General features: G+C 44.7%; 1 protein-coding gene across 5 annotated transcripts in view; it reads left to right on the plus strand.

Moving 5' to 3' along the window:
- gtdc1 (glycosyltransferase-like domain containing 1) overlaps positions 1 to 18,539 on the plus strand; it is a 35,850-nt gene that overhangs the window by 364 nt on the left and 16,947 nt on the right. For 2 of the 5 annotated variants that reach the window (XM_071472558.1, XM_071472555.1), the window contains exons 2-5: positions 7,389 to 7,579; positions 8,473 to 8,640; positions 10,104 to 10,277; positions 16,350 to 16,427. In XM_071472558.1, the coding sequence (XP_071328659.1) occupies positions 7,389 to 7,579; positions 8,473 to 8,640; positions 10,104 to 10,277; positions 16,350 to 16,427 (611 nt within the window). Of the gene's footprint in view, positions 1 to 6; positions 4,507 to 5,313; positions 7,290 to 7,388; positions 7,580 to 8,472; positions 8,641 to 10,103; positions 10,278 to 16,349; positions 16,428 to 18,539 lie in introns of those variants that run through there. The other 3 variants (XM_071472557.1, XM_071472556.1, XM_071472559.1) reach the window with 3 other exon arrangements.

An 18,539-nucleotide genomic window follows, 5' to 3' on the forward strand; every position in this document is an offset into this window, starting at 1 on the left:
GTAGAATGAACCGTCCATGTTAGTGAGCTCATGCTGTTGTTTGTCCTCCGGTGGGGACGCTGATAATCGTGTCCCCACCGGGAACAGCCGCGACAATGCTCCGTTAGTCCGAGGGACTGTTACCGGCGGTGAAGGTGGAGGAGGAGCGGTATTTCTACCGCGAGGAGGGGCGCTGGTTAGCTGTTAGCCGTTAGCTGCTAGCAGAGTCCTGCGGTGTGCTTGGCTTACAGAGCTAACACACAGAGCTAACACACAGCTAAGAAAGCTAACAGAGCTAACACAGCAGGACTGATCCTGTCCCATCAGAACCACATGAAGCACTACAACAGCAAAACAACCAGGTTTAATGTGACGACACCTTAAATTAAACATTAATGTTGTGAAAGACTTCAAATATAAACGGAAGAAAACTTAAGCGATAGAAAGTAGTCAGGTACATTTACTGCAATTTTTTGTTCTTTACTGCAGTACTGAGCTGGGTGTCCACATGTAGGCAAAAGCCATTAAATAATAAAATCAATAAAAGATTCAGGGCCGCAGCTGCTTTTCTGTTATTATCTGATGTGAGGATGAATAACAGCTGAGTAACACTGATTATGATTTAAGGGGATTTTTTTCAGAGATGTTCAGGAGGCTTTTTCAGTATTTTAGGACAAAGTAGATATCCAGGGTGTGAGATTTGTGTTTTCTTTGCCCTCATCACTGTAAAGGAACCAGTGACTGCAGCTGTCAGATAAATATAGAGCAGAGCATATTACTTCACATATGTAAAGTAATATTTCCCCCTGAAATGTGTAAAAAGTGTAAAGTAACAGAAATACTCAAGGTACCAAGTAAAATACTTAAGAACAGTATTTGAGTGAATGTAGTATTAGGGTTAGGGTTAGAGAGTATTTTGTGATTTATAGTATTTATTAATGTTTAACTGCAGTGGCCCAACAGAAAAATCCACAACCTGAAAAAAACATGCAAAAGATACGAAACAAAATACAACAAAAAAGCAACTTTTAAACTGTAACTACAGTGAAATAATTTAACTGCCTTTACGAGGAAAAGAGACTAAACAGCAGCGATTGAATTGAAGTTTGAAGTGAAGACACTGCAGCTGTCATATGAATATTGTGCAGTTAACACTGATGCTGAGAGACTCTACATTCAGAACAGGATCACAGAACATGACTCATGTTTTAAATTGAAACTTCACAACACAATATGAAGCAGATTTCGAAGGTTTTATGGCTCATGTCTTTGTTTCATGGTCTCAGAAATTCTCATAATCACAGAGGTTCAGAGAGTCCATGATGTCCTGTGAGTTTCACCTTGTTTGTTTTGATTTGAAATATCAACCTTTTGTTGAACAACAGTATGAACTTTATGATGTGGCAGTTTAATGATAAAGTCCCAGAGACATCAAGAATAAATGTTCAGTAAATAATCAGATGTTAACAAACTGACAGTTATCTTCATTATGATTCATTTGTATTTTCTCAAACTATACTAATATATTTATTTATGTCATTACCAACTGTTTGTTACTGAACATTATTGTTTGACTGTGATATAAGATAAGACAGCCTTTATTAGTCCCACAGTGGGGAAATTCACAATTATTTAACACTATCACAATATTTAAGCTGCAACTAATGATTATTTTCATTATTGACTCATCTGCCCCTTTAAATTAATTATTTGTTTGTTCCATAAAACAAAACAAAAAAACTGAAAAATCCATAATAATCTAAAGAACAAGGTGACAGTTATTTATTAAAATATAACTTCTCATACTGAGAAGATGGAACAGCAGATATTTGAAGAATTAATTGATTATCAGAAAAAATGCTGATTATTTTCTGTCAGTTGACTAATAAATAAATCAACTAATAATTATAGTCAGCCCTGGATGTGGACCTGATTGTAGTTGATCCTGGACCTGGGTCTGGATCTGGTCCTGGATCTGGTCCCGATGTTCTGGTCTCTCTCTCAGTGTAGTGATGTGGAGAATAAAGAAAAAAGTTTTGATATTTGACACACAGTGACACCTCTGTCCAGACCTCCTCAGAGGATCTCTGTTACTGTGAGGCAGGTTCAGGTGTGACAGCAGCTCTTCAGGAGGACCACTCACAGTCAGGACCACCATCACCTTTAATCACCAGGTTAAATTAACTGGGCTGAACCCTGCTGATCTGTGACCAGGATCAAAGCTGTGATCTCGATCTGTACAGAAACCAGTTTAGGTCCTCACTCCCTCTGTCCCAGACTGATCAGAGATCAGATCAAACCTGCAGGAGCTCCTCCTGAAAATGAAGACAGTGAAGAAAACATTGGCTGCAGGTGTTGTGCCCAGACTGCAGTGATTTACTCTAAACCCTGAGTATCATGATGATGTCATTATGATCTTATTCAATCAGAAGGTCACAGTCTGTTCATAGTGGAGGAGGCTTTATCTCCAACAGGGCTGAAAGTAAGGAAACCATGAATATCTGTCAATATGGAGGTTACGGATACTGTATTGATGGATAAACAGTATATAAACAGAGTTAACAATAAACTGTGTCTGTAAGTCTATTGAACATGAAAATGTCTGAGAAGGTTTAAAACATGTTGAGCTTTTTAGGATATGAGCTGATCTGAGGTCTGATCTGAGATCTGGTCTGGGGTCTGATCTGAGATCTGGTCTGAGATCTGATCTGAGGTCTGATCTGAGATCTGGTCTGAGGTCTGATCTGAGATCTGGTCTGGGGTCTGATCTGAGGTCTGGTCTGGGGTCTGATCTGAGATCTGGTCTGAGATCTGATCTGAGGTCTGGTCTGGGGTCTGATCTGAGATCTGATCTGAGGTCTGATCTGAGATCTGGCCTGAAGTCTGGTCTGAGATCTGATCTGAGGTCTGATCTGAGATCTGCTCTGAGGTCTGATCTGAGGTCTGCTCTGAGGTCTGATCTGAGATCTGCTCTGAGGTCTGATCTGAGATCTGGTCTGAGATCTGATCTGAGGTCTGAGATCTTGGTCATTGTGAATTCAGGACTTTAACTGATGGACTGAGATGTTTCTGATGTGGTCTCTGTGATCCAGACTGTGGATATGAGGGCATGATGTTTTTTTTTGTTTTTTTTTAACAATGTTTTTATTAATTTCCAATAAGAACATACAAAGCACATTGACACATGCCACACAAGTTGCACAATGAGATGCAGGTGAACCTCGCTGCATACACATGCATACAAAAAAGATAAACATGCACACAAGCATACATACCCACATAAAATAATAACAATAATAAATAAATAAAATAAAATAAAGTTGTCACACACACAGTAGCCCTACAGTTAGATGGGGATGATGTTTAATACTTGTCCTGTAGGTTAATTTACCCTCCACCTTTACCTGACATCACGACAGATCAGGGCTCAGCTCGCGGTATGAGTCACTGTGGTACCAGCGACAGTCAGAGCTGGAGACTTACTGTTTTTAGGTCGTCTGAGGAACAACTTCAGGGAACTAGGTAAAAACCTTCACTTGGACTCGAGGATGAACTGATTACATTTTTGTGGTCAAAGGTCAAGGGTTAGGGTCGGTGTGACTTCACAAATCACCTTTTAGTCATTACTCAAGACTTCACACAGAAATTATGAGAGAATTTCACAGAAATGTTTGATATCTGATGAGAGTCTGGATAAACAGGATGTGACCTGACACTGGTTTGAGAAGAGGAGCTGATTCTAGTTACATTTTCCCTGGTTGGTTGGATCAGATGTTCCTTCACTGTGGACAGTTGCATTGGGAGAATATTGTGATTGATCATTGAGCCTTATCACAGACAATGTGAGGAAGTTTCCGTCCTCGTGGTGTAAATGTGTTGTGTTCCTGTGGTTCTCAGACAGGCCTCGACAGTGATCAGCAGGTTAATTAGTACACCACAGGTCTACCTCAGAGTCCAGCTCTGTTTGAGATCCCGGACTGTCCACCATCAAGAGGGGGACTGAGGCCGTCTTTCCAGGTGGTGTGGGTCCAAGTTCAGTTGTCACGACTGCTGCTCAACTTAAATGAGTCAAGCATTTTAAATTGATTAATTAGTGAATATTCCATCACATTAATTGACTTGATATTATTAGTGTTTGTATTGATGATACTTATCAGTGTGATGTTACTGTACAGAAGTGTCCGTGATGGTGAATTACACTGGATCTGTTTGTCAGACAGTGATGTCACAATGACATCATGAGGACAGGATGAAGTAGTGAATTCCTGCAGCGCCCACAGATTCACAACAAACATCATGAAACATGAAGAAGCAGAAAAACATTTCCAGCCTGATTCCACTGACTGACTGTAGTTTCCCGCCTCACTCAGCGCTGACTCAGCCTCTGGTCGCCTCTCATTAACCCTTCGCCGGCTCGCTGCTCGGGGGGGATTCCCTGCCAGGGGGAAATCGATGACATTAACCCTTTGTTTCATGTGTGTCGGCAGCCTTCCATGTTCGCAGCAGTGGGCGAGGAAAGGTGTCTAGGTGAGATGAGTCTGCAAGGCTGGAATCCCCCGATGTGGTTTATGGGGACTCTTTGAGTTTAAGGTGGAATAATGTGTTCTCTCTGCTTTACTCGATCATTCTCACATTTACTAACAAACTTCCTGTCAGCAGCATCAGACGCAGGACGGTCAGGCTCGATGTGGGCGGCTCATACGCTTTTATTTACATTTTCAGTTTCCATCTTTCCTGTACTTCCTGATTCCTTATATCCTTACCACCTAGTTTCTTTCTTTACAGCCTTCTCTCCTTTGTCCTCATTCTGTCCATTTTTATCTTTCTATTTTCTCCTTTATTGATTCATCTGAAGACTTTAAAATTTTTAGTTTTACTTTCTGACTTCTATTGTTTGATGTTGTCTTGTTTTGACTTTTGTGTGTTTTTTGGTTCACTCTTGTTTGATTTCTGGTTCCTGTCTCTGTCTGAAGACTTTAATCATTCTATTGATCCATTTATTTGTTCTTTTATCTCTCAGGTCTTCATTTGACTGACTGATTTTTTTTTTTCATACAGCGTCTATTTTAATTTCCCCTTTTTTCATTGACATTTTTCATTGTAACCATCATCTGTCATTGCTGTCTATTTTTTATTGTTTAATTTGTCCACTTTAGTTGATTTATTTATGTCAGTTGTTTGTTCTTATTGTTTGTTTTATTTTTCCATGTCACTTTATTAATAAAACATCAGAAATGTTTTCTCTTTATTATTATTATTATTATTATTATTATTATTTATTGTTTTCCTTTTTTGTATCTTCTGGTTTGCTTCTTTTGTAATCTGGTGGTTTCCAACCTGGACCAGTTTCAGGACCTCCCTGAGGGTCCTGAGACTGGTCCAGGATCCAGTGTCAGTCTGAGGGGTCAGACACAAACTGACAAAAACTAAAAAGTTCTTGATGTCTCTGTAGTTTCTCCATGTTTTTCCTCTCGTTGTGAAGGACTGGACTCTAATTAAATTAAGTTAAAGTGAAACAGCGTGAACAGTAGAAGTCTCTGATCTGGTCCAGACTGAGTCCTGAACCTGGACCCAGTCAACATTTCTTGGTTTTAAAAAGGTCACGGACCACCGAGTTAATCCAACCATCTCGTTCTCCTCCCCCCTCCGACACATTCACATTTTCATATTTCACATGATTGTGGCAGCATTCAGGAAATAGATTGAACCCCTTCTGCACAATGGGCCTCGTTCTGCGTGTGTTTCCAATCAGATTCTTATTTTTGAGGCATTTGCATTTAACCTCTGCTGAACTGGAGGACTGGTATCTGCCCTCGCCGACAGAAACAGAAGAGAGAGCAGATTGCACAGCTCATTTCCTTCTCCAGATATGAGTGGCATTACAGAACTGCAGGGAGCAGATATCGACTGATTGAGCAGTCTGTGGGCGAGTGCTGAGTGCTGCTGCAGCTACATTAGCTCCCATTGTGGGCAGCTAAATGGAGGGCGGACTGGAAATCACTGGGAGGGAATTCAGTGGAAGCACAGAAAGCTCGGGGCCTGTAAGTCGTCCACTTCCTGCTGCCGGCGGCGTAGAGCTCCTCACATCATAATGGAGCCGAGCTGCTCTATCAGGACACATTGTGTTGCAGATAGATGGTGTTGCTGCTTTATTGTGGTCTGTTTCTGCAAAGCAAAACAATAGTTTTTCATTTAGTGGCTGAAAGGAGGGAACGACAAGGGAAATCAACTCCTGGTTCAGGACTACGTCGCCTCCATCAGGCTGCTGCATGTGTTGTAGCTCAGCTCAGTGTTGTCTGCTTCTGTCTGAGGGTTTGAGCTCACTGCAGAATCACTGCACATGTCAGCTATTATTCTTATTATTATTGTTGTTAGTAATAGACCATGTAGAGTCATGGCCAAACCCTGATGCAGCCTCCTCTCCATCATGTTCACTGTTCAGTTGTTCAGTGTTGGCGGGGGACCTGAGGACACAGTTCAGACCTATATGAAAATATAACTCGGTACTGAATTTGATAATCGAAAACTGTATTGATTGTCTATGAATTGATTTCCCATCTGGATCAGAGGAACCTGAACCTGAAGAATCTTCACTCACATTTAAAAGTCAATAATAATAAAACAGATAAATCAGTTTCCTGATAAGCTCAGTGTCAACATGAACCAGAGTGTAGATGGACCGGGATCAGAGAGTCCAGGATCAGGATCTGGACTCTGAGGCAGGAGCAGACTTGTGTTAAAGATGTTGTTAACAGCTGCTTCCACAGATGTTCACAGGTTTAGTTGTGTTTGTCACCGGTTTTGTTTCCAGGTGTGTCTCACCTGGTCTGTTCATGGACACGTGTGTTTGAGTTGTTGTGAATTGAAGTAGTGTCTCTGTGAATCAGAGTCCAGTCTGGACCAGGACCTGCTCCATTCAGTGTCGTCTCAGACAGATGTGTCTGTGAATCCAGATGTGATGTCTGTGTTTCTTACAGGAAGTGGACACACACTGTGTTTAAGTGTCACACACGCCCTGTCATAGCAGAGTTCAGCAGATCAATAATCAATAAGAGCTGTGAGACTGGACCTTGATGATGCAGTGTATCCAAAGAAACCTGGAAGTGTTGTCATGACAACGTTGACCCAGTGGTTTTCATGTTTAAAATGACTTGAAGGACAAATTGATTAATGATTAATTATTTAGAATCAAGATGTTCATGATCCTCTGACTCCTCCTGTAGCGCCACCATCAGGTCACAGTTATATTTGTCCAGTGCTTCGGTTCATGATCAGACACCTGTACATGCAACAGTCACACACCTGTACAGGTAAAAGAGATTCACAGGGAAGGAGGAAACAGTCACTAACAAACACTTTATTATACACAACATCCTTTCACCTAATCCCTGCCCCCCCCTCTCTGTCAGGCCCCCCCCTCCCCTAGCGTCCTCCTGCTGGAGGCGTTCTACGGAGGATCTCACAAACAGCTGATCGACCTGCTGACAGAAAACATGGACGCCTGCTCCGTCTTTACGCTGCCCGCCAAGAAGTGGCACTGGAGGGCGAGGACAGCAGCTCTGTACTTCAGCCAGACCATCCCCACCTGTCCATCATATAGGTGAGACTCAGTGACATCACACAGGTGTGGAGGTCATCACAGAGGACCAGGTTAGAGCCAACATGGTGGACTGACACTGTTACAGCTCACACCTGTGATTGCTGAACGACAACACGTTCTCATGTATTGCCATCTTCACCACTTCACCACTTACCCCCTCCCATTTTTAAACCCTGGATGTAGGACTCTGATGTGGCTTCTCCAGGAGCCTGTGCTGATTATTGAAGCTCTCAGATCTGGATTAGACCGACTTCCTGGACCTGGTCGAGTCTGTTTTCAGGCCTGTGGTAGAGAAGTGGAGCAGGAACCGGTCTGACTCAAACCAGATGAGTCCTCTGTCAGGAGCAGTGAGAGCACTTCCTGTGGATCAAGCTGCTGATCCTCACATCTGTTTTCTTACCAGGGTCCTGAACCCACAGGGTTCCAGTCTGTGTGTGTACCCTGCTGCAGCTCAGAGGGCCAGGTCTTCCCTGATGTCCAGGACATTCACTGACAACACTTCTGATAATTGATCATTGAGGTTTATCTTCCTGGTGGTTTCATTTAAACTTTTATTGATCAGAGACAGAAGAGTCAGCTGTTGACATCCTGTTTGTTTCATTAACCTATCAGTGAGAAGGTCTGCTCCAGCTCTGGTCTGTGGACTCAGGTGGACTCAGGTGTGTCAGTGTCTCTGCTCAGTGAGTAGTATTAGTTGATCATCATTTCCTGATCACCAATCAGACGGTTGTGAGAACCTGGTGACAGATAAACACCAGCTGATGTTCTCCAGCTGCAGAACGCAGAACCTGCAGAACACAGAGTTCTATCTGGTTCTGTTTTCTATCCACAAACTTAGAACCTGCCTGCTGCTGTCTGGTTCTGTGTGACTCTGTGCTCATCTTTCTCTGCAGAGTCCTGTTCAGCAGCTCGGTCCTGAACCTGTGTGAACTGGTGGCACTCAGACCAGATCTGGCCCGTCTGAAGAAGGTCCTGTACTTCCACGAGAACCAGCTGGTTTACCCGGTCCGCAAAGACCAGGAGAGAGACTTCCAGTATGGATACAACCAGATCCTGTCATGGTAAAGATCAGTGACCCATTCTATTTGTGTGTGGCAGTGGATCAGGTGGTCTGACTGCAGTACTGGTTTCACTGCTCAGGTGTGATGGAGGTGACAGGTGAGGAGGAGGGTCTGAGGTATGACAGACCAGCTGAAGGAGGACGTTTTCAAACTGAGCAGATCTCCATAGAGTTACATCCACAACCTCCAGGTCTGAAACCTGAAGCTGAGAGCTGCAGTTCCTCTAATGACCACTAGAGTCTGGCTCCAGCAGTGCGTCAGTCCCCATAGACTCTCATGTTCAAATGTCCAACTTTACAGCAGAAAGAAACATGTTTACAGCCTGGTACAGAAACTGTTCTGGTCTCTAGAGATCATTTCCTCCTTCATGACACCTGTACGGCTGAATTTATACAACTCACCTGTTTACATTTTATTAAGGACTAAAGTGATGGAGAATTGAGGGCGTGGCCTCTTTGAGTGACAGGTGGGTGAGCGTACGATTGGCACAAGGTCTCAGCTCCACACTTGCCCCACCTCTTTGACCATCTTTGGATTAGCTAGGAGTTAGGGGCGGAGTCAGACACTGCCAAGATGGTGATGGTGGAGCAGCTCACTCTGAGCTTCAGAAACCTGAGGGTGATGTCACAGAGGCTCCGCCCATCTTTATTTACAGTCTGTGGTTACAGGCACTAGTGAGACGCTCACTGGTGTCTCTATTGCACCAGAAACCGACGCCGTCCTTCCGTCATGGATCTTAATGAGGACTTGAACAGGATTCTGTTCTGTCACAGACTGCATCACCGTGAAATAACTGATGTTATTTTCTGTCTGAAACAGGAGGTCAAGATTTACACTGATACAACATCAGCTAATGTCACGTTAGTGTTGTGTGTCCAATAATTTAATTATTAATTAGTTTAAAGACTTGTTAAGTTTTAATTGAGATAAACAATATCAAAGTTAAAGAGCTGGTTGTTTCTCTCCCTGCTCAGCTGTGACCGTTTGTCTTAATGAGCCTGTCGGGCTGCACGGGATTGGTTAACGAGCAGGGCTGACATGATTGGTTAATGAGCAGGGCTGACATGCTGCAGCACGTCATGTTGTCATTACTCAGACTAACAGCACAGAGCAGCTCCAACAGAAAACTGATTGTTGTTGATCTGCAGGGCAGCCTGTCAATAAGACTCCTCTCTCCATCTCCTCTAACCTCGTTAAGGCAGATCATTAAGACTCCTCAGATTGGACTGAGGCCAGATTACTTCACTAATGTGAATTCTAATGAAGCTCAGTGAGACGCTCAAAGATCCACTGTGTCTATAAAAACCTGCAGAGGAGCAGAGTCACTGTGGTGATTAATACCTGTTCATATCTAACAGAACGCTGACAGGTGTTTGTGATGTGGTGTCTCAGGTGTTTGAACCTGTGTGACCTCAGCCTGCAGACATCCGGTCTAAACCTCCATCTTCATCTCTGTCCTGCAGCCTGGTGTCAGACGTGGTCGTGTTTAACTCGCTCTTCAACATGGACTCCTTTCTGTCCTCCATCTCCTCCTACATGAAGAAGATCCCGGACCACCGACCCTCAGGCCTGGATCAGCTGATCCGTCCTAAGTGTGTGGTCCTACACTACCCGGTCCAGTTCCCTGATGTCAGCAGGTCAGTGTGAGGCTCCTCCTCCTCAGCTCCTGAACCAATGAATCAATAACCAGGTGTGTTCAAACCGGACTACCTGTGGTCCAGTAGGTTAACACCTTTATTTAGTGTGTCAGCAGGTGTGTCCCTCACAGTCCTAGGTCAGGATCCTTGTTCAGTCCTGGCTTAGAACACACTAAGGGGGGGGGCGGGTTCACGGAGAAAAACCGGTCCAACAACTACCCACAATGCATCACCATCTGCAGCAGAGCCTGTTACAGTGATGATGGCATCACATTTTTATTTTATCCTCCATTATAACACAAATATGATCCAGGACAGTAACAGTAGTTCACATACAGCCAGTTATTTCCATTATCAATAAACCTACTGATTGATTTTAAAGTGAATCTGTCATTAGTCCTTCAGTCTGTGGAATGGAGGAGTAAATTATTTAAACTGTATTTGTATCTCTATCAGCCTTTTTAACCTGTTTCCACTCCTCAGCTCAGTTTTCTCCTCCTGTACAGATCCTCTCTCTGACCACAGGAATTCCTCCTCAGACTCACTGAGGTTTAGTCCTGTAATGTCACAGTGAAGTGACTTCAAATTTCTGCTGCCACAGAAGAAGAAAAGAGAACCAGAACAAAAACACGTCTTTTGTCGAGGGAGTCTGGTGTGAATGGTGGAGGCTTCTCTGGCCTCTTTGTGGTTGGGTTTTTGCTGTATCCATCTATCAATCCTTTGAGTGGTGGACTTTTGTAATTTAATAGAGATTGACCCAAGCCAGCAGAGACCTGCAGCGGGACACAAAGACATCACATCCATCACGGCCGAGCAGCAGGACGCTGACTTCTTTCTGACTGGAACCAGATCAATGTGGACCCCATGTGACCAGCAGGTGTCTGATGCTGGACTGCCTAAAGCCCTTTCTTCTTCTCTGCTCAGGCTGTTTTGTTGCCGGTCTTTGTGCAGCTGTCGGTCTCTGCTGGTCGTCAGGTGTTCAGCTGTAGACCAGGATCTGATCCAGATATTTGTTTTGAAGTCTGATGATGATGGATCTCCTCTCTGTCTGGTTTATATGGCACCAGAGTCCATTCAGTTTTTCTTTGTTTACAACCTTGTGGAGGTCTCCTTGAGTGTTTTGGTCCAGTTAGGATCCAGTTCTGGTCTTAAGTCTACAAATTAGACTTAAATGCCTTAATGTGAACCTAAACAAGCTAACGTTAGCCTAAACAAGCTAACATTAGCCTCTGTGAAGGTTGTGTGTGGAGCGTAGTTCAGACGCTCCACCCCCTTCCACCTCAAGTCCTGATCCAGCAGTCTAGGCTGCTGGATGTGGAGGCGTGATGTCATCAGGTGTCAGCAGCTGTTTTCATCTGTGCAGATTAAACATGAAGGGTGTGATTAGAGGAGCTTCCTGCCTCATCAAGCTCTAATCAGGCAGCAGACTTTACAGACCAGGTCCTCTGAGGACTCACAGAGACACGTGGTGGTCCAGCAGTCTGTCCAGGTCTAACAGCCTCTGTCCTCAGGGTCTGGACCTTCAAACATAGACCAGGTGAAGGTAAATCCCTCTTTACACTTCAGGTCTCTCTTTGTGGACCAGTTCAGTCCAATGACCTGAGGAGGTCTCACTTTAGACCAGTGTCCCAGCATGCATTTCACACCATCCAGCAGCAGAGGTAGAGGTTTGGAGTCAGACTCAGATCTGTTGGACTTTAGATGAGACAGTAAGGTGAGGACGACCGGTCTCAGCAGCTGAGAGAGACAGAGATCTGGACCGTGGTCTGGATCACAGGGTCTCACTGCCCCTCACTGGTCCCTGACAAACACATAATAGACTGACAGATGAATAAAATCTGAATTTTTATTTTGATAGAAGGAAGTCGACCTCATGATAACTATAAGAAGTGGCTCAGTTCTATGACAGAGCTCTGACTCAGGTGGATGAGGGAGCTGGTTTCCTCCTGTAGACCAGGTCTGTGTTCACAGCTGAACCAGCAGCTCTAACAGGTTTTCAGGTTTCCCTGATCAGCAGCAGATGCTCCTGGACTGAAGAGGATCCTCTATTTTTCCATCCATATGAACCTCACATCATTTCATGTTGTGGCCCAAACCGAGCAGAGCCGGTTCAGACAGTTTGAGCCTCAGCTGGATCTCGGTTAGGATCCCCCTCAGGTCCTCTGACCGTCAGGGGACTTAGGGTGGACTCTGGCAGCGATTGGTTTTGACTATCAGCTGCTCTCATAGAGACTCTAATGTGGATCCTAATGTGCTGCAATGACGTGCTGAGCCTCGTCCTGTCCACTGGGCTGAACTGCCCCCCCCTCAGAGGCTCTGAGGCAGAGCTCTCTGCTGATGAGATGGTTCAAAGTGACAGAAACCTCTGAGCTGTGAAACCTCCAGTGAGACCAGGACAGCTTCAGGCCACAGGGCTCAGAGCTGGATCTTGACATGTGAGTAGGCGAACCTTCGTCTTAGAAACTCAGACCAGGATCCTGTCCTGAACACACACACCCTCCTGCTGAGGACGTCTCAGAGCCTCCAGGGAGACGGACTGAGTCTGAACCTGAGCCCTGAGGACTGGGTTTAAAAAGTCTGCAGAGGTCCGAGACCCTGACCATGAGGTCAGTACTGGGACCCCCCTCTGACCTGATGTGTGTCGGTGCATCAAAATGTGATCAAACTAAATACATGAATCAATCACTGATCAATCAATAATCACCATCGCTCTGCTTCATTTGTCTTCATCAGCTGATGGATCTGGTTTTCTGAACCAGGTCTTAACCAGGTCTGAACCTGAGTGATTGGATTACTTTTTTATCCAGACTGAGACGCTCTACAGGTTACACATCACACTGTCTGTGCCCTCTGATTGGTGGACTGGGCCCAGGTCCACCAGCTGAAACAGGAAGTGTTGTAACACTAACTAAACATTCATGACACTTCTGAAGCAGTTTTCCCTAATGGACGTGGTCTGAGCAGGTCTGAGCAGGTCTCTGCGGGTCTGAGCAGGTCTGAGCTGGTCTCTGCGGGTCTGAGCTGGTCTGAGCAGGTCTCTGCGGGTCTGAGCTGGTCTGAGCAGGTCTCTGCGGGTCTGAGCTGGTCTGAGCAGGTCTCTGCAGGCCTCAGACTCCTGTGATTATTGCCAATAAAGTAAATGAGCTGACTGAGTTTTGACCTTCATGTCTTCATCGTTAATCTGACTCACAGAGGTGAGGTCATCACACAGATTACTGTTGATTTATCAATAAGATAATTGCCCCCCCCCGCCCCCTCGTTTTTATTGCCTCCAGTCAAACATCTAATTTCTAAAATGGATTATTGAATCAAGTTTTCCCAGAGGCCTCAGAGGCAGAAAGATCGCTGAGACCACAACTGAATGAAGTGCACGTCCAATGATGTGATGTCGTCTGTCCCTCTGTCTGTCTGTTTGTCTGTCTCTCTCTCTGTCTCTCTGTCTGTCTGTCCCTCTGCCCGTCTGTCTGTCTACTCCTCTGTCTGTCTGTCTGTCTGTCTGTCTGTACCTCTGTCTGTCCCTCTGCCTGTCTGTTTGTCTGTCTCTCTCTCTGTCTCTCTGTCTGTCCCTCTGCCTGTCTGTTTGTCTGTCTCTCTGTCTACTCCTCTGTCTGTCTGTCTGTCCCTCTGCCCGTCTGTCTGTCTACTCCTCTGTCTGTCTGTCTGTACCTCTGTCTGTCCCTCTGCCTGTCTGTTTGTCTGTCTCTCTCTCTGTCTCTCTGTCTGTCCCTCTGCCTGTCTGTTTGTCTGTCTCTCTGTCTACTCCTCTGTCTGTCTGTCCCTCTGCCCGTCTGTCTGTCTACTCCTCTGTCTGTCTGTCTGTCTGTCTGTCTGTCTGTACCTCTGTCTGTCCCTCTGCCTGTCTGTTTGTCTGTCTCTCTCTCTGTCTCTCTGTCTGTCCCTCTGCCTGTCTGTCTGTCTCTCTCTCTGTCTGTCCCTCTGCCTGTCTGTCTGTCTGTCTCTCTGTCTACTCCTCTGTCTGTCTGTCTGTCTGTCCCTCTGTCTGTCTGTCTGTCTGTCTGTCTGTCCCTCTGCCCGTCTGTCTGTCTACTCCTCTGTCTGTCTGTCTACTCCTCTGTCTGTCTGTCTGTCTGTCTGTACCTCTGTCTGTCCCTCTGCCTGTCTGTTTGTCTGTCTCTCTCTCTGTCTCTCTGTCTGTCCCTCTGCCTGTCTGTTTGTCTGTCTCTCTCTCTGTCTCTCTGTCTGTCCCTCTGCCTGTCTGCCTGTCTGTCTGTCTGTCTGTCTGTCTGTCCCTCTGTCTCTGTCTCTGTCTCTCTGTCCCTCTGTCTATTCCTCTGTTCAATTTTTCAATTCAATTTTATTTGTATGGTGCCAAATCATAATCTACATTATCTCAAGGCACTTTACAGGGTCAGGTCAAGACCTTACTTTGTTACAGAGAAAAAACCCAACAGTTCCCACAAAGAGCAGCGCTTGGTGACAGGGGGGAGGAAAAACTCCCTTTTAACAGGAAGAAACCTCCAACAGAACCGGGCTCAGGGTGGGCGGCCGTCTGCCTCGACCGGTTGGGTTTAGGAGAAGATAGAAAGAGGGGGAGGGGGAGGAGAGGGGAGAGAAGAGAGAGAGAGAGAGACCAGGAACAGCTGTGTAGGTAATGGTGTTATCAATAATAATGACAGGTAACAGTGGTTAATAGTAAAGATGAGTAGTGGTGGATCTGGATCCTGCTGCTCCCGAGGCAGAGAGACCTGCAGAATGAGGACAGAGAGAGGGAGAGAGAGGAGAAGCACAAACTACGGGAGAGAAAAAATACAAAGTTAATGGCATGAAGTCATCGAGAGAGAGAGGGGGAGAGAGACAGAAATAGAGAGAGAGCGCCCAGTGAATCTGTCTGTCTGTCTGTCTGTCTCTCTGTCTATTCTCCTGTCTGTTTATTCCTCTGTCTGTCTGTCTATCTATCTATTCCTCTGTCTGTCTGTCTGTCCCTCTGTCTCTGTCTCTGTCTGCCTGTCCATGTTTTTACGTCTTAATATCTGCTCATGTGTTGATGTCTCATCTTCCTCATTTATATTTCAGTGGTTCGAAATCTTTAAGTCTTAAGGTCCTCATGTCTTCATATCTTCATGTCCTCACGTCCTCATGTCCTCATGTTTCATGTCCTCATGTCTTCATATTGAATGTCTCCTTGTATTTTCCTATTGAAGACTGTCTGTCTTTGTCTTCATGTGTAGATATTATCTACGTTCTTGTGTTGTTTCTATGAATCATCTTTACGCATTGAATGATTGCCCCCTCCCCCCCCTTTTCTTTTTTTTTTTCTGTCTTTGGTTTTTGCTGTGGGTTCTGGTTTGCTGGTTATAAACCTGGAAGTAGATTTGACTGGAACCTCAGGTCAAACTGTAGGACTTGTACTTGACCAGGGACTGGTCTGGACTTGGACTCTGGACTTGCTGGTTATAATCTTCCACCACAGAGAACATCAGGTTGGGACAGAGTGATGTTGACCTGGACTGGTCTGCTCTGGTCTTCAGTCCTTAGGTCTGATGCTGCCAGCTCCTCCACAACGTTTCTCATTCATCCTCCATCACTGTTGAAAAGGCGTTTAGGAGCGTCCAGCAGTGTTCAGCAGTGTTCAGGAGCATCCAGGAGCGTTCAGGAGCATCCAGGAGCATTTAGGAGCGTTCAGGAGCATTTAGTAGTGTTCAGGAGCGTTCAGTAGCGTTCAGGAGCATTCAGGAGCGTTCAGGAGCATTCAGTAGTGTTCAGGAGCGTTCAGGAGCATTCAGCAGCATTCAGCAGTGTTCATTGGCATTCAGGAGCGCTCAGCAGCGTTCAGCAGTGTCCAGCAGCGTTCAGCAGTGTTCAGGAGCGTCCAGCAGTGTTCAGGAGCGTTCAGCAGTGTTCAGGAGTGTTCAGCAGTGTTCAGGAGTGTCCAGCAGTGTTCAGGAGCGTTCAGGAGCGTTCAGGAGTGTTCAGGAGCGTTCAGGAGTGTTCAGCAGTGTTCAGCAGTGTTCAGCAGTGTTCAGGAGCGTTCAGGAGCGTTCAGGAGTGTTGGAGGCTGCAGCGTTTGTCTGTAGTTGTTGACTGATGAGAACATTTCTTCTTTATTTAAAGGCTGCTGCCCAAACACAAACTGGTCCTCCGGCAGCTGGAGCATCAGCAGATCAGCCCTGATGAACCTGAGACTCCACGGTAAACAGATTTATCTTATTATTATACAGATTATAATCAACCTCATTACCAATCCACATAGTACAAAAAAATGCAGGAGATGCAAACAACAGTCAAGTCCAAACAAATATACAGCACATGTTTCAGGATTTCTGATCAGGGATTCTGGTCTTGGAAAGTCTCTAAAACCAGTGAATTCAGAAGTTTTTAAAGTCTTTAGTGTTTTCTCTACCTGTGGTAGGCTGGTCATTTGGTTGTTAATATATTTTTTAAATTGTCGTCAGTGGGAAATGAGTGAAACGTGACAATAAATTATGATATCTCTAAAACTGTAACAGCCACAAGACTAAAACTTGCTGTATTAGTGTAATAGGGTAATAGTAATAGCGCCACCATGTGGTGACAGATCAGGTAACAAAAGATAGCAAAATATTTTGGTACGTATTTGTTAAATATCAGGAACTGTAAGGCCTAGAAGAACAACTGGTGTCAGTGGATTCAGCGGATGATCCTAAACACACAGGTGTAGGCCCCGCCCATTTCTGTCATGAAAAAATGTCCGCTATTTTGAATTATATGCAGAACATACTTTTGATTCCATATCCTACATTTTTCATCCAAGCCCCACCAAACTTGGTCCATATCATAGTGAGAGGGCCCTGACCGCAGCACAAATCTACTGCTCAGATATTATCTAACGCTTGTCCATGATTGGCTAAGAAATGTCTGTGGGCGTGGTCAAATCACCTATAACTAGTGAATGCTACAGGGCTGTCACTAAATCATGGCGCAGACTGACCCCTGAGCTTCATGCAGTTTCACCAGGAGGGGTAGTGTTGTGGTAGGTCTCGGTCTTGTCTCGGTCTCGGACGAGCTGGACTTTCTCTCAAGACCAGTCGAGACCACAGCTGCAGTGACATCCTTTTTTAACTGCAATTGCTTGTGAAAATCCCACATTCAAATGCAACCAATATAGTTTTTTACTTTGAAAGTTTTAACGCCACCACCCGCCGCCTACGTGCCAAGGATGAGGAGACGAGGGAGCAAGGAGGGAACCGTCTGCGGCCGCAGAGGGGTCCAAATCACCAGTGATAGGGTTTGCTTATTCAAAACACAAAGAGTTTATTTGCAGATCGAGTGGAAAGAAAAAACACTCAGCAGCGTGAAATGTCTGGAAAGCAACTTTAACCGAGACGGCCGGACTTTTATCGTCACCTTGAAAGAAAACATAAGGAAAAGTAAGTGTCAAGCTAGCGAAGCTAGCTACAAACACAACATTAATATAGTTAATACGAAGCTCTATGTGCTCCGTTTCTCCTTTTTTACCATAAGCAAAAGTTTAACACATGACCAACAGTTTGTCAGCGCTATTTAATTTCTCAGAAGCTAAGCTAATGCTACAGGTTAGCTTGCTAATGAGCCGCCACTGGCAGATTGTTGGAGTCGGTCTTTAGCGAAGTTACATTTATAAAACTCAAATGACAGTCACTGGTGTGCTTGTGGTTTTATTTGATTTGGTAATTTTAGTTACAAATGACATAGAGAGGATTACGTATGATGTGCAGTTTCATCATTAAACATCCTGCTTCACGTTTTTATAAACACTGTGATAATTTGGATTTTGAATACACACAGATTATTTAATATTTTACCTAATCCAAAGAAGACAGCTCTGTTGCTTGTGCTGTGTTTTGAGAGTCGCAAGCTCCGTCCCTTTCTCTGTCGCTTGCTCACCCAGTCTTTGGTTTATGTAATGTAATTCAATAACTTAAAGATAATTACATTTTTCCAACTAAAGCATGAGCTTGTGTAACCATCTGAAAAACATTGTTGCACCAGTGTCAAAAGTGACTTTAGACTTTAGCAGGTTCTGTGCTGTGTTATTCTGTTCAATCCATACTATGTTGCAATTAAATATGGTATAGATTTTATATAAATATATACACCTGAGATACTTTTGCTTTCTGTACATCTTGCACCATTATGAAAAGTATTGCCCTTTTGATGTGATTGATGTTTGTGTAAGCAGAAATTTTAAAGATCTCTCCCCCCCCCCCCCCCGTATTTCAGGTTCTTGGAGTACAAAGCAGGGCAAGAGACAGATGTTTCACACTCAACTATTGCCTCCTTTAC

The sequence above is a fragment of the Trachinotus anak genome, unplaced genomic scaffold (genome assembly GCF_046630095.1).
Source record: "Trachinotus anak isolate AG129_WGS33_773 ecotype Australia unplaced genomic scaffold, CSIRO_AGI_Tana_v1 ptg000039l, whole genome shotgun sequence".
In the NCBI taxonomy this organism is placed as follows: Eukaryota; Metazoa; Chordata; class Actinopteri; order Carangiformes; family Carangidae; genus Trachinotus; species Trachinotus anak.